At 26.1% G+C, this 26152-nt stretch overlaps 6 protein-coding genes across 7 annotated transcripts; 2 read left to right on the plus strand and 4 right to left on the minus strand.

Annotated features, from left to right (window-relative positions):
* Positions 1-4868: 4868 nt before the first annotated feature.
* OCT59_005333 (uncharacterized protein) lies at positions 4869-6116 on the minus strand. Of its 2 annotated transcripts, XM_025321208.2 has the most exons (5): positions 5990-6116; positions 5832-5919; positions 5590-5755; positions 5351-5512; positions 4869-5267 (listed from the first exon to the last, which is right to left on the minus strand). In XM_025321208.2, exons 1-5 carry the CDS (start codon positions 6108-6110, stop codon positions 4920-4922), a joined length of 885 nt encoding a protein of 294 aa, XP_025169507.2. In that variant the 5' UTR covers positions 6111-6116; the 3' UTR covers positions 4869-4919. The 2 variants fall into 2 exon arrangements, with proteins under 2 accessions (XP_025169507.2, XP_065997460.1); XM_066138309.1 differs by having other exon boundaries at positions 5590-5919.
* Positions 6117-6236: 120 nt separating this feature from the next.
* On the minus strand, positions 6237-9067 carry OCT59_005334 (uncharacterized protein; the record flags this gene model as incomplete). The annotated part of the gene is made up of 12 exons (XM_025321209.2): positions 6237-6341; positions 6420-6604; positions 6690-6783; positions 6863-6972; positions 7045-7133; positions 7238-7494; positions 7585-7749; positions 7821-7986; positions 8065-8214; positions 8296-8441; positions 8511-8899; positions 8986-9067. 12 exons carry the CDS (start codon positions 9065-9067, stop codon positions 6237-6239), a joined length of 1938 nt encoding a protein of 645 aa, XP_025169508.1.
* A 408-nt stretch (positions 9068-9475) lies between these two features.
* On the plus strand, positions 9476-10614 carry OCT59_005335 (uncharacterized protein). Its single transcript, XM_025332631.2, has 2 exons — positions 9476-10263; positions 10343-10614. The coding sequence occupies exons 1-2, from the start codon at positions 9537-9539 to the stop codon at positions 10537-10539; spliced, it is 924 nt and encodes a 307-aa protein (XP_025169509.1). The 5' UTR covers positions 9476-9536; the 3' UTR covers positions 10540-10614.
* OCT59_005336 (uncharacterized protein) lies at positions 10539-11505 on the minus strand (the record flags this gene model as incomplete). Its single annotated transcript, XM_066138310.1, has 4 exons — positions 10539-10810; positions 10903-11267; positions 11338-11375; positions 11454-11505. The coding sequence occupies 4 exons, from the start codon at positions 11503-11505 to the stop codon at positions 10612-10614; spliced, it is 654 nt and encodes a 217-aa protein (XP_065997461.1). The 3' UTR covers positions 10539-10611.
* A 55-nt stretch (positions 11506-11560) lies between these two features.
* On the minus strand, positions 11561-12504 carry OCT59_005337 (uncharacterized protein; the record flags this gene model as incomplete). The annotated part of the gene is made up of 7 exons (XM_025333763.2): positions 11561-11651; positions 11762-11810; positions 11882-11941; positions 12027-12062; positions 12145-12161; positions 12247-12277; positions 12345-12504. 7 exons carry the CDS (start codon positions 12502-12504, stop codon positions 11561-11563), a joined length of 444 nt encoding a protein of 147 aa, XP_025169510.2.
* A 5869-nt stretch (positions 12505-18373) lies between these two features.
* OCT59_005338 (uncharacterized protein) lies at positions 18374-18640 on the plus strand (the record flags this gene model as incomplete). The annotated part of the gene is made up of 1 exon (XM_025332632.2): positions 18374-18640. The coding sequence occupies one exon, from the start codon at positions 18374-18376 to the stop codon at positions 18638-18640; it is 267 nt and encodes an 88-aa protein (XP_025169511.2).
* Between the last annotated feature and the right edge of the window lie 7512 nt (positions 18641-26152).

The following is a 26152-nucleotide window of genomic DNA, read 5'->3' on the forward strand; positions in this document are numbered from 1 at the left end:
AACGTTAGGTTTGTTAAATTAAATAGGCTATCATACGTCATTTTTATTTAATCTTACTTACTATATAATATTAATTTATAATTTAGCCTTTGATGGTTGGACGTCTGGTACACATCGTTCAATTTGGAACTTCATTGTAATGACTCCGTCGCGTAAAGAATATCTTTATCAACTTTCTGATTTGTCTGAAAATTCGCACACTGCAGAATATCTAGTTACGGTAATTGAAAAGGTTATAGAAGGTATTGGAGAAGATCGAATATGTGCTGTAGTTTCCGATAATGCGGCCAATGTTCGTAATGCACGAAAAATTATACATGAGAATCATCCAAAGATTGAGAATGTGCGATGCGTTGCACATTCTATCAATTTAATTGCATGCGACATTGTCGGAAGGAGAAGTTTGGGGAACGTTTATTAAAACGTGTTAATATTTTGACAACCTTTTTTAGAAGTTCTCATCAGGCTAATGCAAAACTTGCTCAAATAATTAAAGAAAAAGGAATTAGTGGAGGAGGATTAAAATTATATTGCAAGACACGCTGGACTACTGCTAGTGAATCCGTAAATTCAGTAATAAATTTGGAATCGGCACTAGAAGAAATGGCCAGCGATCACGATAAAGTGCTAACAAATGATAAAATAAAACCGATTATTCAATCGAGAAATTTTTTTCAAATTTACGAGTTCTTGGATTTGTTCTGGATCCTCTAAGAAAAGCAGTACTTTCATTAGAATCGAGAAGAGCTACACTTGCAGATTGTTTCCTGAGCTTGGCAAGACTTGCAGCTACATTAAAAAAGTTACCCAAATCATTAAATCCTGCATTCCGAAGTCATTGTATCAAAGTAATAAATGAAAGATTTGATGAATTCGATGATGATAAGTATATTACTTGTTTTTTATGGATCCCAGATTTAGAAACGCGCCACTTAAAAAATGCGCCACATGAGAATTATCAAATGTGCAGCTTAATCAGGAAAAATTTAGGTTTCGACTGTTACGAAGCTGAAACTTTATGTGATCAAATACAGAAATATATTAATGAGCAAGAGCCATTTGACCTAGATATCGGTTTTGCTAAAGATAATCCCGTGAATTGGTGGAAATATATTAATACCGAAGCAGGAACCAGATGTCGCATGAAGAATTGCAAGTTATCTATTTGCAATATGTCCTAACTCAGCAACTTGCGAACGTGGATTTTCGACTTTAGGATGGCTATTTCATAAACGTCGCTTAAATCTTAATGTGGATAAACTAGAATCCATGTGCAAATTAATTTTGTATTGGAAATCCAATTCAAAAACTGAACTTGGATTTTATGGAATTGATCAAAAAAAGAATACTCGTCTTAGTGATGATGAGATCAATATACGTATTGCAGAAGCTTTTGCAGAAAATGACGATGAGGAATATAATGAGGAGCAAGCTTCTACTCAGAGATTAACTACAAGCGGCGAAACAATACCCGAAGACAATTGCCGTGTAGTAATCGAAAGTCTATGGATTGATCAATTTGTTAATTTATCGCATGATTCAATTACTAGTGAAATCGGCGATATTCCAAGAGATATATTGGATGATTCAGATGAAAATAATGCGGAAGATGATGAAGTTGATGATAGTGGTAATAACAAGAAATACCGGAGAAGGTGACTATGATTATGATATAGATGATGTATTAGGTATGGATGACGGTGATAATAATGACAATAATTATGATGATAATGAGGAATAATAATAATGAGAAATAATTACAATAGTTAATCCAATGAGAATTAATTCTAATATCATATGATTTAAATAATGATACTATTTAGGAAATAAATGATGTAATTATGCAGGGCAAAATATTCGCGATCAAAGTCCAGTTAACGTATAATTATGCAGGCAATGCAGGCAATTGTAATTTTATATTATATTTTAAAACATTGCAATTTAATTAAGGAATAAGGATAAGCATATTATATTTTAAAAATAGTGCAATTTAATTAAGGAATAAGGATAAGCATATTATATTTTAAAAATAGTGCAATTTAATTAAGGAATAAGGATAAGCATATTATATTAGAATCAATAAGTTTTAAGGACTTCGTTAATTAAATTTATTACATTAGATCAATAAATTTTAAGAACTGCGTTACAAAAAAAATTTAGAACTGCGTTAATTAAATTTATTACATTAGAATCAAAACTGTGTTTATTTTGTTACAAATACTTTAATTATGTAGAATGTTATTATGTTCGTCAGTTCATGTTTTAAACATTATAACGAATTTTAAAATTATTATAAATATTATGAAATTTGAATTTTTTTTTCGCAATTCAAAACCAAATTGTATTTTAATTTTCAAATTGTATTTAATTTTCAAATTTCAAGTTACGAAAAAAATCATAAAAATAAAAAATGGCAGCATTAGTACCTTTTGTCCCACCGCCACCACCAGTATTCCAATGGACGATTAACGCAGCTAGGCAATTAATCGCGGAGCGGAAAGCTTACATCGGCAATTCGAAAGAATTGCAAACCGTCATCATGTAAATGCGTGGACAATAATAGCAAATAGGGTGTTCGTTGCGACGGGATTTGCAAGCGGCAATTGTAGCAATGCCAAACAAAATGGAATGCCCTCAAACGAGGTTATGAAAACCTCAGTAGGATAATAAATAATAATGATGACGACATTCCTATTATAAGCCCAAATAGTTTCGATAGAGCGTGTTTTGCTGATATGAACGATGAATTCTGGTTACAAACCGGTAATTATTATTAATTATTATTTTAAATTAATTTTATTTAGGCAATTCATTCAATTCATTAATATTTTTATTGGATTTTAGATCTGTTTAGACGAGAGTATCGACGGCAGCGTCTGCGCATGATTGACGTCGATATGAATATAGATTGCGAAGGGAAAGAAGAAGGTCGCGATCCAGGTGCCGATCGAAGTAGATCAAGAAGTAGAGATAGAAGACGAGATAGAAGTAGAGATAGAAGACGAGATAGAAGTAGAGATAGAAGATGGGACAGAAGTAGAGATAGAAGAAGAGGTAGAAGCAGGTCCCCACATAGAAGATAAAGATATTATTAAATTTTAATTTTTATTATATTTTTAATCGTGTATTTTATTAGTTTAATATTAAATATTATAAAATAAATATTTACATACAAAAAATCATATTGTCTTTAATCTTTATTCTTATAAATTGTTTAAATGCCGAAACTCTAATTAAATCATATAGAAAGTATTGCCGAAACGCCGAAACAGTTTCGGCAAGTTACGGCAGTTTCGCGATTTTGATAGGTTTCGCAGTTTCGGCATTTCTTGATGATTTCGCGAAACTAGTTTCGGCAGTTTCGCGTACGCCATTCTGCCGAAACCCTCCCCCGGGATTTCGGCAAGCGAACCTTAGTAGTATTAATGCTGAAAATCGGGTGACGATATGTGTATGATATGTGTAAATATATATATCGTATACGTATCGAATGCGTATGTATATGATATGTAAATGATATGTAGACGATATATATATTTACACATATCTTACACACATTAGGTACCCGATTTTCAGCATTAATACTACACATATCAGGTACATACAGTCAAACCTCGATATAGCGAACTCGATATAGTGAATTTTTCAGACAACTATAATAAATTTCCCTCGCTATAATGAATTAACCAATCAAATCTCTTAAAATCTTCACTATGTATTATAGCGAAGTTATGGCCCGAACCTGTGGGTTCGTTATAACAAGAAGTGACTGTATCGATACCTATCTGCTATCCGATATATTAGTTTTTGACCAGTGTATAAAAGGAAATTTTCTGTTACATTATTACGATTTTTTTCCTTTTAGCTTAATTAACCAATAAAATTTAACGGAAATCTAAGATAAGGTTTTATATGAAAGTGAAATTTCTACTTAGTAAATATCTTAGTAGTGGAGGGAGTCCTATTACACGTATTTTAAACATATCAGGGTACCTGATTTTCTGCATTTTTACTACACATATCAGATGTATATCTGATATATATCTGCTACCCGATATATTAGTTTTTGACTAGTGATGTAAGATCTTTTAATAATATTACAATAAAGTTTACATAAAATAATTACAGTTTAAATTATAATTAATTTAAAAAATTGCTTACTTAATATATAAAAAATTAACTTTACTTAATCTAACTTTTAAAGTAATAAATAATAGAAAAATAAATTCTACAAAAATTCCTATTAATAAATTTTTAAAATGAATTTAAGTATAAAGTAAAGTATTTTATTTGTAAATAATTGGTAATATATATAATTTAATATTTCATTTTATAAGAAGTAAAAAGTGCATTTAAATTTTTTATATAGATTTATAAAGGATTCCAAAACATCTTTTATTTAACTTACAACCTAGTAAATAGTTTTTGTATAAATTTGTACCAATTGGGCTCATCCATATATAATTGGCTCTAGATTGGCTTAAATTTGGATTATTTTTTGCATAAATTTGAGCTAATTTCAAGCCAATAAGCCTGTTTGGTATAAATTTATACAAAAACTATTTACTGGGCAAATAATATATAGTAAAATCAATATTGATATTAGAAATACAATTTTACTAACATTAGATTTCTTTTATCAAGATGAATCCAAATAATAAAATTTTAAAAAATATTTCTATAATATGCAATTCTGGCTAAAAACTTCAATGTGAATTATATTAAAGATATTTGGAATCTTATCCATAAATTTCTATTTAGATTTACTTTTTACTAGTAATTAATATAATTATTAAATAGATTTAATAATATATAAACAAATGTAATTTATTTATTTAATATCAGTATAATAAATAGAATTTTATTGTTATTTCTAATAAACCTTTTTAAATTTATTAAATAAATTTCCAATCTAATTTTTATAAATTTTTTATTAAATCCTTATATTCAAATTTATCAGGATATTTATGAAATTTTTCAACTAAATTTAATTCATCATTTGTTCCACTAACATAAAATTTTTGCATCGCATAAGCAAGATATTGAGCAGATTTTAAAGAAATTAATTTTGGTTGAATAATTTCACCATGCATTAAAACAATTCCTTTAAAATCCATAAGTTCAGGAAAATGAGTTAATACCATATGATGTTTTGATTCAATACCATGAGTTTTATATTCTAATAAAGAAGTGAAAAAACATTGATGGAATTGAAATTGAAGAATATAAAATTCTAATCCATGCTCTTGAGGTAAAGGAACAACAAACTGATTATTTTTTATAATAAAAAATAATAATGTTAATAATCATTAATTCATAAAAATTATTAGAATTAAAAGTAAAAAATTACCATAGGATATTGTTGTCCGCGTTTAAATAAGGTTCTATAAGTTTCAGCAGGAATAACGGCAGACAAACAATTTTTTGTAGAATGATATTCTAACCATATTTTTTCGATTGTTTCAGAATCATGATCTTTTATCTTTTCCATATTTAATATCTTGTCAAGAGTCTAAAATTCAATAGATTTAACATATCGCCATAAAAAAAAAAATAACAATAGGGATAATGTTATAATTATTATCTTACTTTGACATTTGGTGGTGGATTCATTGTAGCTTCTGTATAATTTTTTTTCTGTGATGAATTCGTTTCACTTTCGGTTGATGAAATTTTTTTTGGTACAAAAAATGAATTCTTTTGAATTGCTTTTAATCTTTCAGCTTTCATTTCTTCCACAGAAGAAAAATTCTCCCTTTTAAATTGCGATACAAAGAAAATCAATTTTGTTGTATTTAAATAAGTTTCGCAAAAAAAATAATGATTTATACTTTTCAGCTTTGATTTTTAATTTATCATAATATTTTTCCATATATTTTGAATTTTTTGTATCTTTCGAAGGTATAAACTGAAAGTGATCTTAAAATTCATTTAATAAGAATTTACAAATAGATACACGAGTATTGTTAAAAAAAATAAGCAAACCAACCAGAAGTCACTTTAGAAAATCGCATTTGGGTTTGAACTCTTTTAAGAAATACATTTTGTTTATTTTGTTTAATAAATAAAGAAGAAAGAGAAAGTGTAGAATTTCTAAGACCGGTATACATTTTTTTTTTTGAACTGATATATGCCTGATGCATAATTTATAATAATCATGAAAAAATCCGATTGGCCGATAAAAAATGTACATTGATAATCATTAAATATAAACTTGATTTATTAATATTTAATCATCAGTCGAGTTCTTGCTGCGTGAAAGTTGGATATGTTTCCATAACTTTTTCCCAAGTGGTACTTTCTTCCAATAAATCCTTTAGAACTTGGAGTATGGTATCAATCTATTAAATGAATAATTATTAAGATTTTTTTGAGCATTAAAAAGAATTATTAATTAACTAAAAAAGTATATACTGTACATTTTCTCTTATTTGTTTTGTGCTATCTCGTTCTCGTAACGTTATTGTGCGATCATTCACGGATTGGAAATCTATTGTAATCGCGAATGGTGTTCCAAGTTCATCGTTACGTGCGTAACGACGTCCGATAGAGTTAGAGGAGTCATCAACTTTAATTGCAATACTTAGCTTGCGAATCCGTTTAGCTTTTGATTTTAATAATAATATATTAATATTTCAAGACTTATAAAATAATAATTAATGATGATATAAGGTATTTTATATGTTTACCGAGCTCGTCAACAAGGTCTGTAAAAGCTGGATTATTACTTAGTGGGACTAATAAACATTTGAAAGGAGCAACACGCGGAGGGAACGATAAAACCTATCCATGAATTATATGTTAGTGATAAAAAATAACAAATAACGTAATTACGTAATTGTTTATCAATTTCTATTCTTACTGATCTCTGTTCATCGTCTTTACGTGTCCAATATACGTGTTCAATTAAAGAATATAAAATACGACCAATACCAAAAGAAGGCTCTATTACATTAGGAGTATATTCCCTGACTAATATTGTTTATCAAATAAGTAGTTAGATCATGAATGTTATAATATTAACACGTTAAAAAATTAATTTACCATGTTCTGTGAAAGTTTGACGTTTAATTGTTAAATATTCACTTGTAATTTCATATTGATTTCCGTCGGTGCCAGGAACTTTTGTAGTACTAAATTTTAATTATTTTAAATGATTAAAACAAATAAATATTCAAATACATACAAAAAGATATGTATATATGTATATTTAATATAGAATATCAAATAAAATTACCCATTTCCATCTTCTAAAGCTTTTTTCAAGGCCTCAAGTTGTTCTTCATTTAAGCTAGTCAAATAATCCTCTACAGTTTTTGAGTTTTGTCTTAATTTAGGTCCAAAGACTTTTTTATTAATTTCTAACACGGTTTTATCATAAATCATTGGTTCGGCTAAATTCTCTCGTACTACAAGTTTTTCCTTGGTACGATTTGAGTGAACTGTTAAGTCATATGCTGATCTATCAGCACAACCAACGCATTCAATCCATCCCTAATAATTTTAAAAATTGACGTATTAAAAATAAGAAATCAGAGAAAAAATAATTGCAAATCTAGCAAGTTAACAAAATGGATAACTAACATAGCTATTATGAATGTCTGCATCCCAACAATCACATGCATAATGAGCCATTTCATTAGGCATATGTTGACGGAATCGAAGCCTATCTGGCTTAATTCCGAGTTTAGTCAAAAACAAGTATGTCCTGGCTAAGAAATAGCCAAGAGTTTCGTTATCTACAATTTTCTAAATTAAAATAAACCCTTTCTTTAGAAAAAATATTAATAATTTATACGTTAATATCTAAATAAACTAACTTTTTCTACAGCTTCGCCGATAGCCATTTCGATAGGATCCATTTTACCTTCTGATTGTACAGATCGAGGAACGAGACGAAGTTTTATATCTTTCACCTCATTAAAACGAGAATGAGTCTTATTGTTAGGATCCACATAATGTTCAATTTCAGCCATAGTAAATTCTCTGAAATAAAATAAAGTAAATAAAAAAAAAAACACTTTAAAAGCTTAAAAAAATGAAAATGATGATACGACCGATTACCTGACTCTGATAAGGCCAGATCTTGGACTAATCTCATTTCTAAATGAACGACCAATTGAAGCTGACGCGAACGGCATCTTGTCATTATTGAATTCAAGAAATCTTTTAAAATTTAAAAATTGACCTTGAGCCGTTTCTGGTCGAAGATATCTTATTCATAAAAACGCGTAGAAGCACAGTAACTTTAGTAACAAATATATTTATAAATAAACTCGTTTTAATTAAATTTACCCTTTTTGATGTCCAGTAGGACCAATACTACTTTCAAACATCAAATTAAATTCCTCGGGTTCGGTTAGATCATTACCAGTCTCAGGACTCTTTATATTATATTTACGTATGACTTCTCCAATTTCAACACCATTATAATTGCTGATCTAAAGGAATATTCCCGTAAGCACATTATATATAATGTCCCAATAAACCGAAATTAAAAACTAATTTACCCGTGTTATAATATCTTCATATTCCGCCTTAACAGAATCTTCCAATTTTACCATCTGAGACTTATCATTCTTCTTTTTGCTCTTCTCTGATTGAACGTTACCATCTAATTTAGCTCTAGCTTGCTTATCACCTTCTAATCTAGTTTCTAGTTCTTGTTTAATAAGGTGATCAGCACGATATATATCACTAGTTTTCAATGAGTCTTTAACCATCCAGTCTGTAAATTTATCAACATGACCGGAAGTTTTTAATACCTCAGCCGGCGTCATAATGCTACCATCCATTTCAAGCATATCTTCCTCTAATATAAAATGCCTGCGCCATAAATCAATGATATTTGCTTGAAGCGCACAGCCTGGAGGACCATAGTCATAAAAACCGGCAACAGCTTGGAAAATTAAAATTTAATAAGAAAACTTAATATGAAAATGGTAATAATTGCTGACGTTAAAAATTTTGATAAAAATAACTTACCACCATAAATTTGGAAAGAAGGTGTATAAAAAAAACGTTTCTTCAATACTTCTTCTAATGTAGTACGATTGAATGTGGCCATACTTGAATATAATTTGACACGAAAAAATTGTTGAGTGAGAGTCTTAAACTCGAAGGGAAAGTTTTTTTTAAGGTTAAATGAATATCTTTTCGTTTGAATAGAAATCATATACTGGGGCTTTGATGTGACTCACTCTAGATAGTGATGTGTTGTTTATCAATTATCATGGAGTGAGTTATATATAGCATAAGTGATAGATAATATTCATATACCACAATATATAGTCTATTTTATGTATCACTCCCACAAATGTTTTCACACCCCGCGAAATAATTTCAAAATCTACGGGTTTATTGATAACCCTATTCACTTAGCCTATTAATTTTGATCGACATGATTTTTCACATCATCACGTGAAATAATGAGATAATCAATAAACTGATTTTTTTTTTAATTTCGCATTTTTATGAGAAGTATAGACCTTTATTCAGAACTATTTGTGAAATTTTAGAAGAATTACCCAAAAATTATGATTATTCCGTCGACTTATAATACCGATAGTGAGAAATCGCTTATTGATTTGAAAGCTAAAGTTAATAACGGCAAAAAGACAAATATAAATTGGAACAACGTGGGAAAAGTTGTTAATAGTGAAGATATGAATAGAGAAACTGATAGTAACGAAGGGTCAGATTCGGATAGCGAAGATACAAGCACAAGTGATGATGATAAAAGTAGTGAAGAAATAGTTGCTAGTGAGGAGTCGGATGTTAGCGAAGATTCTGATAACGAAGATGCAAACACAAATGATAATAATAATAGTAGTGAAGGGACAGACATGAGTGAAGAATCGGAAAGCGAGGAGGTGAATGTAAGCAGAATCGTAAACAAAAAAATTATTAACAAAGGAACAGACTCGAGTGAAGATGTTCAAGATGACGAATCAGGTTCAAGCGAAGATTCCGATAGTGACGGTTCGGATTCTAGTGAAGATGGCGATAATGATTTAAATTTGGATAATTTAAATTTGGATAATAGTTCAGAAATGGACGTAAATATAAGAAATTCATCTAATGCTAATATTGAAGCTAGTATTGATATAAACATCGAAACAGATAGTAGTGACACAGATAATGATATAAACTTTGATACAGAAATGAATTCATCAGAATTAGATGATAATGTTGGAACGGTTCCCGAGTTGAATTATAGAGATGATGATATAGGATTAAATCCAGAACAATTAGAATTACTAGGTAAGACAAAATGATAATATAATAATGTTTTTTTTTTTCGTTGAAACTTGATTGAAAATTTTTTTGATTTATTCATTAGAAAAATCAGAAAAAATTCGAGAATTTTTAAAGGATGATTATTTAAGAGAAATAATTCTTCAGATTGATCATGCTGCAAGAAATAATAATCGTAATATTGAAGAGATGTTGAATAATGGAAGAAAGAATGATGAAATGTTTCATAATTTTACTGAAGAAATATTAAGTATCATGTATGGAAATCAAATAGATTTTTAAAAATATAGACTTTAAATAAAATATATTCCTTTAAGTTTTAATAAATACATCAAAAATTCATACATTAAGAAATCAAAGTTTACTTTTTACATTTTCATCATTAACTTTGACCAACATTTTACCAGTATTATAACCATTAAATAATTTCAATAAACCATTTGGAGCATTTTCTAATCCATCAATAATATATTCTTTTCTTTTGATTTTTCCTTCTTGTAACCATTTTGCCATATCTTTAATTGCTATAGGGAATTTTTGAGCGTAATCAAAACTGGATATTAAAAGAAGAGAAAGAGAAGAAGATTAATAATAATCAAAGATATTATACTAAAACAATAATATAAAGTCATTATCTACACTTACATAATAAAACCTTCCATTTTAGCACGTTGGGTAATGAGAGCAGTATAAAAAGCAGGACCTTTAGGTTGTTTTTCATTATATTGACTAATAGCACCACATAATACAATTCTACCGTTTTTGGCAATTCTTTTTAAACAATGATCCAATATATCACCACCAACATTATCAAAATAAATATCAATATATTGTGGTGTAGCTTTGGCTAGTTTACTTGCAAACTCTGGATCACGATAATTTAATGCTATATCAAATCCCAAATCATTCACTAACCAATTACATTTTTCTTCGGAACCCGCAATTCCAATTACGCGTGCCCCCTTTATTTTTGCGATTTGACCTACCGTACTACCTGTTGCTCCTGCTGCCTGTTAAATAAAAAAAAGGAAGTAAGAAAAAGCAAGTTTCGAGCAAAGGTCGATGGGAAGTTCTATTTACCCCGGAAACGACAACTGTATCCCCTGGCTTTGGTTTACCTACATGAATTCATGTTAAATTTCGTATTAAAAAAATAAAATTAATAAATAAAATTAACAAATAATTGGATTACTTACCAACTTTATCCGCAAAATTATTTGAATAGAAAACGTAATTCGCGTATAACATATGAAGTCACATGATCAATAATTAAATCACGCGTTTTTACCACTTGAAAGCACGTTCACTTACCGTCAAGTAAACCGAAGTAAGCGGTCATGCCAGTTCCACCAAAAATTCCAACGTAATCACGAAGTGATGCACCAGGTGGTGGACTAAATATTCATAAGCAAGTTAATACGTGAATAAAATATAGCGAATTGTTATCGTTCAGTCGATTAGAACCGATGTTGTCAATAACTATTATAAATACTTATATACTTACGTGATTTTTTCAATATCTTGACCATTGGTTAAAGCATATTCTTGCCATCCTGAATTTTTATTAATTAATTTTATGAATTTGATTATAAATGAGAGTTCAAAATTAAATTCCAATATTTACCTAAAAACCCTTGAACTTTATCGCCGACTTTAAATTTAGGGTTTTTAGATAAGACGACCTCTTTAATGAAAAGAAACATATAATATATATATATTAAATTATTTATGTTTGAATTAAATGTACAATGAAAATATAATGAATTTACCTCCAACAATTTGACCGCGCATAATTTCGTTTATTTCTATATAAAATAATATAAAATTCAATGTCTATTTATTTGTTTTATTGTGACTTGATAAAAAAAGAAATTTTTTTTTATTTACCTACTGGTCTTATATAGCTATTATAAAGAAAAATATTAATTTTCGATTTTAATTCGATTAGATTAACCATGAAATTTATTCTTTAAAAAAAAACACAATTACCTTCTAGTAGCATTCATCCATCCGCGCATGGCTAATAGATAAATTTAAATAAATATCATTCATATCAATCAAAATAAAAGCAAAAAGCAATTCTATACCTGGATCCAATGAAAGGTAATAAGCTTTAACTAATAGTTGTCCATCTTTTAAATCAGCCAGAGTAGGTATTGGATTTTTTACAATAGTAAAAGTTTCTTTTGGGTCAAAGGCACCAAAAGGACGTTTTGAAAATAGAACTTGTGTATTTTCTTTGGACATTTTTAACAAAAATTCAGAAATATTGGGAGGGAAGGAGCTAAATTTTTATGCACATCTTAACATGTAAGATTACGGGATTACAGGGGGTCCGTGAGAAATTTTGGAATAGTATTTTTATTTTTAATAATTAAGTAATAATTAGTTATGTAAGATATTTTATAACTGATATGAAAGAATAAGCAAATTTTCATTGTGGGCAAAAAAAGTATCCTGCATCCTTTCCAAAATCGGTAATTAATAATATAATGTTTGTTTTTTTTAAAGAAATAATTAATTAACTTTTTAGCACCACTTTTTTTTGTGCCAGGTTCGTGGCGTGGCAATTTTCAAAAAAAGGGGCATTAAGGATATTTTTTCTTTGGCATAAAAGCTTTTAAACTTACAATGTAGTTGTAATTTCACCTGCTCTGCAAGTTTACTTAGGATTCGGAAGAAGGTTTTGAATGTCGATTTTGACTTTGATTGATTTTTACCATCTTTTTTGTCAAATAAGTCGATAACGATATTTAAAACCGCCTTTGTCGCTCTAGGTAAACTTGAAGAACAGTCAAAATTACACCTAGCTAGTAACTTTTAATGATAATTTATTTTTTTTTTTTATGATTTTGTTGCGCCACAAACCTGGTACACAAAAAATAAATGCAAATGGCAGGAAATTTATATAGTATTTTTGCCAAGTCTTAAAATGGAATATATTAATAAAAAAATTCTCAATACTGGTATTTATATATAATATTTTGAAAATATACTTTTTCAAATTTTTTGAAAAAAAAAAAAATAATTATAATAAATGAAAATCAAAGTAACTAAAAACATTACAAATTAAATAATTAAAAATATATACAAAATAAAAACTTAAAAACTTATTAATATATTATTTAAAATAAATTACTATATATTTTTAAAAAATTTTTATTTAATATTGAATTAAATTATTATTTGTAGTGTTTTTCTCAGGGCCAAGACAATTACTTATGTGGCCTTAAAGCTGTCAGCAGATGAGAAACTGAATTATATTATTATATTGCAAATATAATATATATATACTATAATATATACCAAATTTTTTAAAGTTAAATAACTCATTACACTATTACAATTATGTTTTATTTAATATTTTCTGTTAAAACACTGTACCATATACTTTGAATCAAATTTATTGCTGGCTATCTTAATACCTATTTTGTGATTTTGGTTAATTCTTTATTTTATTTTTACTTTTATAAAATTTGACATAAATTTTAGTTTAGATACATAATAACCTTTATAGATAAAAGATGTTTTTACCTAAAGAACTAAGAATAGAAATACTTTTTCAAAAGTTGATACAAAGAATTTGTTTTATTGAATTTTTTTTATAAGCAAGCATTGTACTCAATTTTTTAATAAAGAATTAACCACACTTCTTTATGTTATTCTTCACAATAAGAAATGTTCCATAAAACCATTATATTGCCATTCTCATCACAAAGATCAATCACAAATCCTTATTCACATATGGGGTAGATGATACTTATAATGAATTTTAATATTTGTGGGTAGGGTTTCACGTTTTAAATCTCATCAAGGAATTATTACTCCATTGAAATTTACTTTAACATAACCCATATAATCATGAACAAAGTGCATTCATTATTAGACAATGACCATGTCTAATAACTGACTTTTAGTTCTGCTTTGCATTTGCTAAATAATCTTTCATAACGATCGCGTCTTTGTCCCATTATTGCGGATTAAAATTGATATAAACAATTGACAAATACCCAATGATCCAAATAATCATACTATATAATTCCAATTATTGACCTAAAAAAAAAACATTAAAAAATAATTAGTTATTAATTTATATATCAAGTAATTATTAACTATATAGAAAATATTATTTTTAGTCATTTAACGACAATGTAGATTGGCCGTAGCAATCTTAATTTAAGGCCGAAATTTACGCGACCCAACGGGAGCCATCTTACCATTTTGTAAACGTGAATTAGAAACAAGGCAGTTATTCTGCCAAACAAAAACTAAAGAGGTCGCGAAACCGCGAGGGTGTATAATCGGTACGATGAAATTGGAGAGTTTATTAAAGTTCGTGAACACGCGATACTAAGTACTTATATTTTTAATATCAAATGTATATTTAGCCATTACTGTTACACCAACTGCAAATTCCGTGTCATCTCCCAAGTTTACGTACTGTATTAACTTATACTTAACAAATTTATCTTAACATTTATCCGTAACGAAATAAGACAATGTTGGAAAGCCAAATAACGAGAAAAGAAATCTTTATCGTTACTAATTTGGCAATTGATAATCTTTTTAGGAAATGATTTTTTTTTCAATCCTCAGATTTTAAATAATCAAGAAAAAAAAAAGAAAGAAAAAGAAAAAAAAGAAGAAAAAAAACAGCCATGAACCAGATGACCTCAAAACGTCATATTCACAGTTTTCACACTAATCACTAATGTCAGTAATGTGTTACGTGTGATACATCAGTTACACTGAAATTTTTATTAGGTAAAATTCTAAAATTCTTTAACCTTTTTTATTAAGACCCATTATGATTAATAATTTTTTGACAACGGGAACACTACTACGGAACTAAACAAAACAAATATTAACAATATTAAATTCGAGTAATTTTGTTCTGGCAATGCGGAATAAGTAATGTTTTTTCCCGGGATTTTAATTATTTTTTAGACTTTTTAGGAGAGAGTACTAAAAATAGGTATCCGATTTATTCCTTTGAAAAAAAAATAAATATTTGGTTCTTTGTTAGAAAAAAAAAAGAAAGAAAAAAAGGAAAAAAAATTTTTTCATATAAAAAATTTTTTTTTCTTCTAGAATCAGATAATAATTGATAACGAAAAAAAAAGTCACGAAATGGCCGGCATTACGCAACTAAGTGACGGATAGTGCGTGACGAGTAGGATTTTGTTACTAAAAATTTCTAAGTCCCCCAGATACTTATGAAAAATGCAAACAAGGAAGGGTGTGACTCCGGTGATGAAAATGTCACGTGATTTTTCGTGACATTTTTTTTCAGGTTACGCTGGGTGCAAATCATAATGATCTAAATCAACAAACACGGAAGAAATGATCTGTTTTCCGGGATTCAGTTCTTTTATTCGTTTCTTATTAGTATACTATTTTTAAACATGTGAATCTATTACATAATTGTATCTGGCATGATATCAATTACGGAAGAAACGGAACGCTTTTTTTATTTTTACATAATCAAAAAAAAGTATAAATATAGCCCCCTATACACCTAAAAAATAAAAAAAAATCCAAAATTTATCATATATATATATATATATATATATATAAACATTTTCCAAAAAAAACAAAAAATTAAAAAAAAACAAAAAATAAAATAAAATTAAATAAAAACGATGCCCAATAACAAAAGCATTGATAAAAAAAACAAGTTGAAAAAGGAGAGAGAGGAGCGCAGAATAATTAGATTATACAGAGGTACCAACAATCTTCTTCTTCTATCTGTTACAAAACGACATGTATCATCCACGCAAGAAGAGGCAAAATCAAAAGATGATGAAACCTAATTAATTGGTCTAATGTCACGTGATCTAATCATAAAAAAAAAAAAGGGGGATGTGTGGTACGACGTTGATCGGTGATTTCTTTGTTGTTGTATGATTACACCTTCCAATCCTTCCATAGAATTCTATCATATTTTTTGTTATTGTAGATTATTATTATTATGTATATTATGTATTATGATTTTTTTTTAAATATTTGTAAAATATCTTTTTTAGGTTATAAATATAAATATAATATCATTATTTATCTTTTTATATATACATAGGTTTAAATATTTTTTTTATGATTTTTTTTGTAAGATTTATTGTAGAAGAGTCAATGTTAATATGGTTAACTACATATAGAGGATGTAAGATTGGTTTATAGATTTTTCTAGAAAAAATTCGGTGTGTCACGTGATTAGTATAACTCATTGGCTCGCATTATGGAATAAATTTCCGAAACAAAAAATTATGAGTTAAAATATTTCTTTTCATCAAAAAAATTGCGAATAATATAGATATATTTTTTTTTTTAGATAAAAATTAAGATTTGATTTATTTTAAGCTTGATAAAAATATATTTATTTGAATACTTGAATGAATTTTGTACAAAAGATGAATTATTTAATAGTTTAAACCAAAAAGTAAACAATTGATATCCATGTTAACAAAAAAAAAAATGCGGAGAAATTATTTATTATATAAAAGGATATTTGTGGTCAATTTTAATGGGATTCGAAAAAGGAACATCAAATTTTGATTTGAATAAATTTTGGGAAGATCTTTGTCATATGTAACAACATATTAGAATAAAAAATATAATGATATATTATAAAATAACAAAATGTTTAGTGTATATGTAACGCAAGTTATCCAATAAAATATATTTCCGATTCTTTTTTGAAATTAACTGGAAAAGTTTGATTTGCTTTTGTTATTTTTAGAAGGAATTAAAAATAGATTTTATATATAGATTATTGATCTACATAAGAATAATATTTTGATCCAAAAAAAAAAATTTCATTTTATATTTAGAACAATTTGTTATATTCGAGAATGAAACATTGTTAAAAATTAAAATTATGATTAAAGTATTTATTATCTATACGAATCTTACATCATTGTATACCTGCTCACTTTATATATTTATTATATCAAATTTTAATATATCTTTTTTGTTCTTTTATATCTTTTGTTACAATGAATCAACTTCGGTCGACTTCTAATACTATTTTGACAATACGTGTTATATTACGTAAAGTGGGCGAATTTTAGTAAAAAAAATTTTTTTTTACTGCGCAACTGCCAGTCTGCCACAATAAAATAAAAGCAATAATTCAAACATTAATTAAAATCCACGAAAAAAAAAAAAATTTAATGATGTATTATTTACATATGGTCATGCACTCATGTACTCGTGTGTTATCTTATCGAAAATGTGCGTCGTAAAGATCGACATTCATTCAACTTTAAAATAAGATTTTGAATAAATTACCTATAAATGAAACTTAAAAGTGGTTATCGTTCGAGAAGTAAAGATCTCGATTGATCTAAATTTATATATATTTTTTTTTTTAAAAAAAAAACGAGGTTATTTTTTGCTTGAATGAAACCTATTTTTAAAAATTAGCTATTTTTGTTTGTTGATTTTTTAAAAAAGATGACGGTACACAAGCGTACATAAATCGAACACTTTTCTCGAAAAAAAACCTTATATGAGAACCAATCACAGATTTGTTTATTTACGGATATGTATAAAAGAGAAAAAAGTTTTTATATTTCGATTTTGTAAAAAGAATATTTATTATACCGAGTTTGCTATAATTATAATTAAGCACCCTTTTTTTTCATAATGCCGGCCAAAGTTATACAAAATTTTCGGCCAGAATTTATTAATGCGGGCCAGCCGGCCAGGTGTCATTTATCATCAAGAATTCTTTTGATACATGTACATATATATACATATATTGCAAAATATTCAAATAGTTTTACCGAAATTTTGATCTAATACAATAAAATTATTAGCCGCAACATAAACAAAAAAAAATAAGGAATAACCACCAAAATTTTTTTGAATTTTTCTTCTTTTCTTTTCTTTTTTTTTTATTTTTAGATTTTAAATAAATTTATTTTTAAACTATTTACTGGTAAATATAAACAAAACAAAAGTTATCAGTCATCATCTTTAGCAGTAAAGTATTCAATATGTGAAAATTAATTACATTAACCTTTTTTTTTTATATAAATACGACAATTTTTTTACCTGTTTCAAAATTCATCAGGAAAATAATAATAATAATAATAATAATTAAAAACAAATAAAAATGTCGTTAGCACGAGACTTTCATTCAAATATTCGTTCTTCTATTCGTATTAATGATGTTTTACAACGTCGGCGACGGCAAAGACAAGCCAGAAATTTAATTTCAAATAATCCAAATAATAATAATCAAAATAATAATCAAAATAATAATCAGAATAATAATCAGAATAACCATCAAAATAACCATCAAAACAACAATCAAAATATCCTACTTTTTCAACGCCAACAATATGCACAACAGTTGTTTAATGGCTCTTCTTTTTATTAAAATTACGCAGTTTAATGTAATATTATATAAACAAATATTTATATATGCATTATATGCATTTTATTACATTTTAATTATATTATACCTAAGATCTTCGTTGTTATGATGATGATATAAAGTTATTAGTTGTCGTACATTATATATTTAGTTAGTAAGGGTAAGATTTATTTTTTAAGCTTAAATTATGAAAGAATTATTTAAATTAGGAAAATTTTTAAATTAGAAAAATTTTTAAATTAGGAAATTTATAAATTATTAGTTATTATGTATTTTTTTTTATGATAGATTTGTAATATTGATTATATCCCATATTAGTAATCGGAGTGTTTACAAAATTAGTAAGTTATTTTGTTTTTTCCGGGTTTAAATCACACCGGTACCGATCCCGATCGGCAATTGGATTTTTACGTCAGTACTCCGTATTACACGTGATTTAACTTGTGCATTGAAATAAAACTCGTGCATTAATTAAAAAGCATTGACTCCTTTAAAAAATTTTTTTTTCTTTTTTTTTTTAAAAAAGTTTTTTTTTTTGTCTATTTTTGTCAAAGAAAAAATACATTTATGGTATTTAACACCAATAATGATTTTCCGATTCGGTTATCGGAAGATCCGATTTTAATATTCAGTATATTCGATATATTCGGTAGTAATCTTTACTGCGCCAATCCTAAATTGACATAAATATTTAATTTATTTTTCATTGAAAAAAAAACAACAATAACAATAACAGCTGAAAATTGAACAAATGAAAAATTTGACTCATACAACATTCTATTTTTGTTCTGTCTCACATAATACGCAAACCAAAGCGGTAGGAATTTTAAATTTTTTAAAATTTCAGGAATTTTTAGAAAATTTTCATAAAAAAAATACCAATAAATAATAAATAACAATTTTAATATAAATTTAAATGCATAATATAATAAATATTTTTTTGGTTAATCAAAATGGGTAAAAGGGGCTAAAAGAGGGGAAAAGACAAATTTATTGGTAATTAATTTTATTTGTTATTATTTATTTACTTGTAATACAAAAAAAAGATGATTGGTAAAAAAAATTTAAAAAATTGGTAAACAAATTTATTTTTTGTTCAAATAAAAAAACTCGTAAACCAGTATTCATATGAAGATTTGTGCATTCGAAATTGTAAAAAAAAAAATCGTCAAATTCGTCAAATTTCATAATTTTTCGTAAAATCCCAATTTCTTATTTTAGTCATTATAGTAAAAATTCAGGTGTTACCAATCACGTTTTTAAAATGATCTAAACCAAATATGTTTTTTTGATTTATTATTCCATTTTTGGGTTTATTAATCTAGAATCTAACGTCTTTTCTTTTCCCTTTTTTTTTTTTTTTAGGTCTGAAAGGCAATAATTTGGTGTTTTATTTTGTGTAAGATTGTATTAAATTAGTAATTAATTAAATATTCATGCATTCAAATGAGTGAAATGATCAAATATGTGTGAAAAAAAAAAAATTTTTTTTTTCTAACTCACGATCATGTGTTCCATATAAAAGATGCCGCTTTTTTTTTTAAAAAAAAAAACCTTATCGATGGATTTTTGTTGGTTCTAGGCCTTGCTTGCAGACCGATATAATGATATATCAGAAATAAATAAATAAATTTTTTCTATTGGTATAATAATGTAATTCCATTAGGGCTAATCATTATAAACAAAACAAAAATATAATATTTCGGGGCTTGAATTAAAACAAATAATTACAAATTAAATGAGATAGTTTCTACTTTCTAAAGGTATAAATATGGCTTATTTTTTTTTTTACTTGCTTTTTTTTACTCTCTTTTTTTTGCTCTCTTTTTTTACTCACCTTTTTTTTATCTAACGAAAAATTAAATATGTCATTAGATAATTTTAGACGCTCAAACGCCCCTGTTAATAGAGTTAATATAAATGGCGTCTCAAATCGGAGACAAAACCAAAATAACCAAAATAATAGAAGAGTTAGAATTAGAAGGGTCTATCACCAAAATGTTTCTCCAGTTAGCGATGAAATCACCTTAAACATCTTTATTTCACAGTTGTTTAATGGTTCTTCTTTTCGCTGATTTATACTATTTTTTTTTTTTTTTCGCTGATTACTTATGGAGTAAAAATATATTCCATAATGTAATTAAGCTAATTAACAATAAGCCAAATTAAGATTTCTATGCATTTACTAAGCAAATAAGAAAAAATTTTATTAAATTTTTGTTATTTTAATTTTACGAAAAAAATTTAGGGGTAATTTTATAAATAATGTATACACAAAAGCACGCAAAATTCACTTATAAATGTTCCGATATTTATTGGTACAATATAGTACAATATACAATTTCTATTATACATTATTCACATGGGTAAACAAACAGTGCCCCAAAATTTTTTTTGTGAGACCCCCACTTATTTCGCTTTCTTTTTTATTCTATATTAAGTCAATTTTTTTTTTCGATTTTATATTGACTTAAAAAGTAATAATATTTCATTTTAAAAATTACTTGTTTCCTCAAATTTCCTCAAATAACTTTTTTTTAGGGGAGGTTTTGACATAAATATAATAAAATTAAATTAAATGTTTAAAAATATCGTTTATGAATATAAATAAATTTCAGCCTTTTACGAAATATTTTGTAAATAATTAAAGAATTTCCCTTAAAAAGTCGATAATAAAGAACCAATAAAATAAGAAATAGTAGGTGAGACGGATAAAATAGAAATTTAAACTTTTTTTTAAAAAAAAATTAAATTTTTTATATTTTTTATAATGTGTAATTTAGTTATTTTTGATATTTGGTGTAGTTATATTTTTTTTTTGTGTTTTACCTGATAGATAAATATTTTACCAATCAAAAATAAAGGGGTTAAATATTAAATATTGATAAATAAAAAATCGAGTAATTCAAATAATTCATCAAAAATTTTTAAACGAGTATTCAAAAAACTTTTAGAACCAATTAGATATTAAACAAAGGTTTCCATATATATATATATTAAATTTCAATCATTTCATCTATTGTATATAATTAATTATAATTAGCGTCGGAACTAGGGGTGCAGGCTTTTTCTTTCTTTTTTTTTTTAGCTACATCACTCATTAAGTCAAAGGTTGTAACTCGTGGCGTAGCTCGATATTATATAAATTATTATTTCATCATCATCAACAGCTTCCTACTTCCATGAAACTTTGTATTCGTGTAACACTGTGACATTATACTTTATTATTCGGAAATGATCGGCCAATGATTTAATACTCAATAAAGAAAATCATTTACACGTGCGTATAATTATGTACAAAATTTTTTCCTTGTTTTTTTTCAAGCTTTGTTTTGTTATAAATAAACGAATTAACGAAGCCCTGAATTGCTAATTAAAATATACGTCTTTATACATACATGCTATACATAAGTGCATAAATTAATTAAACTTTAACAATGAAACTTCAACGTATTACAGTGGTATACGAGGGTTTATCATTTTGAAATCAGCCCACGTGGTACGAAATTTTTTTTCTTTGTTTCCTTGAAGAATGCTTTGTTTTATTATAAACGAATTAATGAATCCCTGAACTTCTAATTAAAATATACGTTTTTATACATACATGTTATACATATGTGCATAAATTCAACGTATTATAATGAGTTCTAGCATAATCGTGAACCCTGTATACTTTTAACACATAGTGAAATATATATAATATAGCATTATTATTTTTAGATTTAAAACCTCTTTATCCCCTTAAAAAATAAAAAGATGAGAACAAATTAAATTATTACTTCTCAAATTCAACTTTGGTACTACCAATTAAAATTTTACGAGTTTAAAGGAGTTAAATTTCGGATATTTTAAAGATGACATGATTTTTTTTTTTTTGCCATCGAGACTTGTTTTATTTGGAACAAATCATATATAGTATTAAGGGAGCGAAAAGAAATTTCTTGTAATTATAATACCTATTATAAATCTAATGCACGAATAAATAAAATCATTATTTTTTTTTCACCACTTAAGTCCACTTTTTTTTAGTATATAAAAAGCATTGTATATAAAATATCCCTTGTTAAAAGTTCAAAACGTTTTGTAAATTTGATTTGCATAAAATAAATTATCATAAGTAGTACGATTTGCTTTAAAGTTTGAATCTGCATAAATTTCAAGGGAAATTCGTATTTTGTACACGTGTACAGATAATGCAAAAAGATTTTTATTGTACAAAGTTTCGGGATACTCAAATTTATTTATTATTTATTTTTTTTTTTCATATTTAATATAACCCGAAACTTATTCTTTTTTTGTATTTGATATAAGTTAAATGAATTTTTAATTCATTTGTATCTATATTATAATACATATGTTTATATTTATTGCATGAATTTTTGGTACCCTTGTAGATCTCGATTAGAGAAAACAAAAATCTTATTTAGAATTTTAAAAATAAATATTTGTTGAGTAATTCGAAAAAATTTCTTAAAATAACTCAAACTGTTATTATTTAAAACCAATTATATGAAAAATGTTTGGTCAAATATAATTAAAATAAATGATTTGGTACTACAAATTAATAAAATTTAATTTAATTAACTATGGGTTAAAAGAAATTAAAATATTTTATGGATAAATTTAACCAATTAGTCAATATACATACATGTATGTATGTAAAATTATGTAAATTCAAAAGAATATAATAAACTAAGGGGTAAAATTCAAAAAAATTTTGGCGCTAAACTTTAAAAATTTCGGATTCGGGATTTCTGGTATACTTGTATGACCTTCAAGTGTGAGATGAAGTCTCTCTTAAAATATACCATTACCATGTTTGCATTCATCTAATAATATAATATTATTAAAAGGGGAAACATGAAACAAAAACAATAATCATTACTTATCATGATATTTCATATTATAAATCTTATACACGAATAAATAAAAATCATTTTTTAAATCCCTCGTTTTTGTTAATATATGGTATTAAAGAACCAAAAATTTCAAATGACAGGGATCTTTTTTTCGTTTCAAAATTTGATTGTACAATAAAAAAGAATAAGTACAAATATGTTATATAAAAATATGTTGCGTAACCAACTTGTATCGTGATTGTGTATCATGAGTCAATTGACGTTCTGTGCATGAATAAAAGAAGTAAAACTTTAATGAATGCAATCTTAATAAATTTCAATGCCAAGATTTCCTTTGGCTGATTTAAATCTCTTTTCTTTTTCATATTTGACATATCCGAAACTTTACCTTTTTTGGTTGATTTGATTTGATTTTTTTTTTGTTAAAATTAATTTATAAAATGAGATTAGTTGTACGATGTGTTCATATACTACATATACCATATGTAAAATATTATAATAACCGTATAATTGTAAATCCCTGTAAACTAAATAGTGAATATATTATAGAATTATAAATATTTGCGAAAACCCCTTACATATAGTAGAACCAATTATTTATTTTTTTAAAGAAAAAAAAAACAAGTTATCGTCGTAGTACCAAATTACTTTAAAATGATGATAAATTAAGAAAACAATTCATTTTTTTAAAAAAACAACATTTAGATTTTTTAATTATTTTTGAACGATTAAAACCAATAATACCTTTTAATTAATTAAAATAGGGGGAGGGCAAAAAACGCCTTATAAAAAAAAAAAAAAGAAAAGAAAAAATATATTGGAAGATTTCATGCATAGATATAAATAGTATTACGCAAGCCTTTTAACTTGTAAATCTTAAACAAAAATGTTTAATTTTTTTAATTGATTTTAGTTAATTTTAGTAAGGTTCTATTTTAGGAACTTTTTTGCCTTTCATTGTATATTATATTCCCATCCGTCCATTGCATTGTTGTAAAATCGTATTGTATCATATTATCAACATTATATACGTTTAATTAAATATACAAATAAAATTAGACAATAATAATTAATATATTAAATAAGAGACTTCAAAAAAAGCTAGTTTTAATTGATATATAAAAAAAAAAAATCTTTTTTTGGACTTTACAGTATGAAACATTTTGTACCATATTACCCAATACTTTGTTTATGCTTTATTATTTTGGAAATGACTAGCCAATGATTTCTAATGATTAACTGTTAATATGATTAATAACACGTGTGTGTACAATTTATGTACGAAATTTTTTCTTTGTTTTTTCAAGATTTGCTTTGTTATAAACGAATTAACGAAGTCTCGAATTGCCAATTAAATATACGTTTTTTTACATACATGCTATACATAAGTGCATAAATTAATTAAACTTTAACAATAAATTTCAACGTATTATAATTAGCTCTAGTATACGAGGGTTTGTTGAAATGATCAACCCACGATGTATGTGTGTGGTACGAAAATTTTTTTCTTGTTTCCTTCAAGAATGCTTTGTTTTATTATAAACATTATAAACGAATTAATGAATCCCTGCTAATTAAATATACGTTTTTATACATACATGTTATACATACATGCATAAATTCAACGTATTATAACGAGCTCTAGTATAATCGTGAACCCTGTAAACTTTTAATATAAAGTGAAAATATATAATATAGCATTATTATTTTTAGAGGGTATTTAAAACTTTTATCCACTTAAAATAAAAAGAATGAGAACCAATTAAATTATTACTTCTCAAATTCAACTTTGAGCTATTATAATTTTGGTACTACCAATTAAATAATTTACGAGTTTAAAGGGTTAAGTATTTAAATTAATCATTTAAATTTCGGATATTTTAAAGATGACATGATTTGCCATCGAGATTTGTTTTATTTGGAACAAATCATATATAGTATTAAGGGAGTGAAACGAAATTTCTTGTAATTATAATACCTATTATAAATCTAATGCACGAATAAATAAAATCATTATTTTTTTTTAACCACTTAAATCCATTTTTTAGTATATAAAAAGCATTGTATATAAAAATATCCCTTGTTAAAAGTTCAAAACGTTTTGTAAATTTGATTTGCATAAAATAAATTATCATAAGTAGTACGATTTGCTTTAAAGTTTAAATCTGCATAAATTTCAAGGGAAATTCTTTCATTTGCTATTTTGTACACGTGTACACATAAGATTTTTCATTATTACAAATCTTTATTGTACAAAGTTTCAGGAATTTACTCAAAATTATTTATTTATTTTTGTATTTAATATAACCGAAACTTATTCTTTTTTGGATTTGATATAAAGAATTGATTTACCTTTTTTTTTTTTTCGTTAAATGAATTTTTTTAATTCATTTGTATCTATATTATAATACATATGTTTATATTTATTGCATGAATTTTTTGGTATCCTTGTAGATCATGATTAAACTTATAGAGAAAACAAAATCATTATTATTATTAGCATTTAAAAATAAATATTTGTTAAATAATCGAAAAAAAATTTCTTAAAATAACTTAAACTGTTATTATTATTTAAACCAATTATGTTAAAAACTGTTTTAAAAAGATAAAGATATATTTTTCTGGTATTACAAGTTAATTAACTATGGAAATTGGA

Source organism: Rhizophagus irregularis, chromosome 13, assembly GCF_026210795.1.
Source record: "Rhizophagus irregularis chromosome 13, complete sequence".
NCBI classification, from domain to species: domain Eukaryota; kingdom Fungi; phylum Glomeromycota; class Glomeromycetes; order Glomerales; family Glomeraceae; genus Rhizophagus; species Rhizophagus irregularis.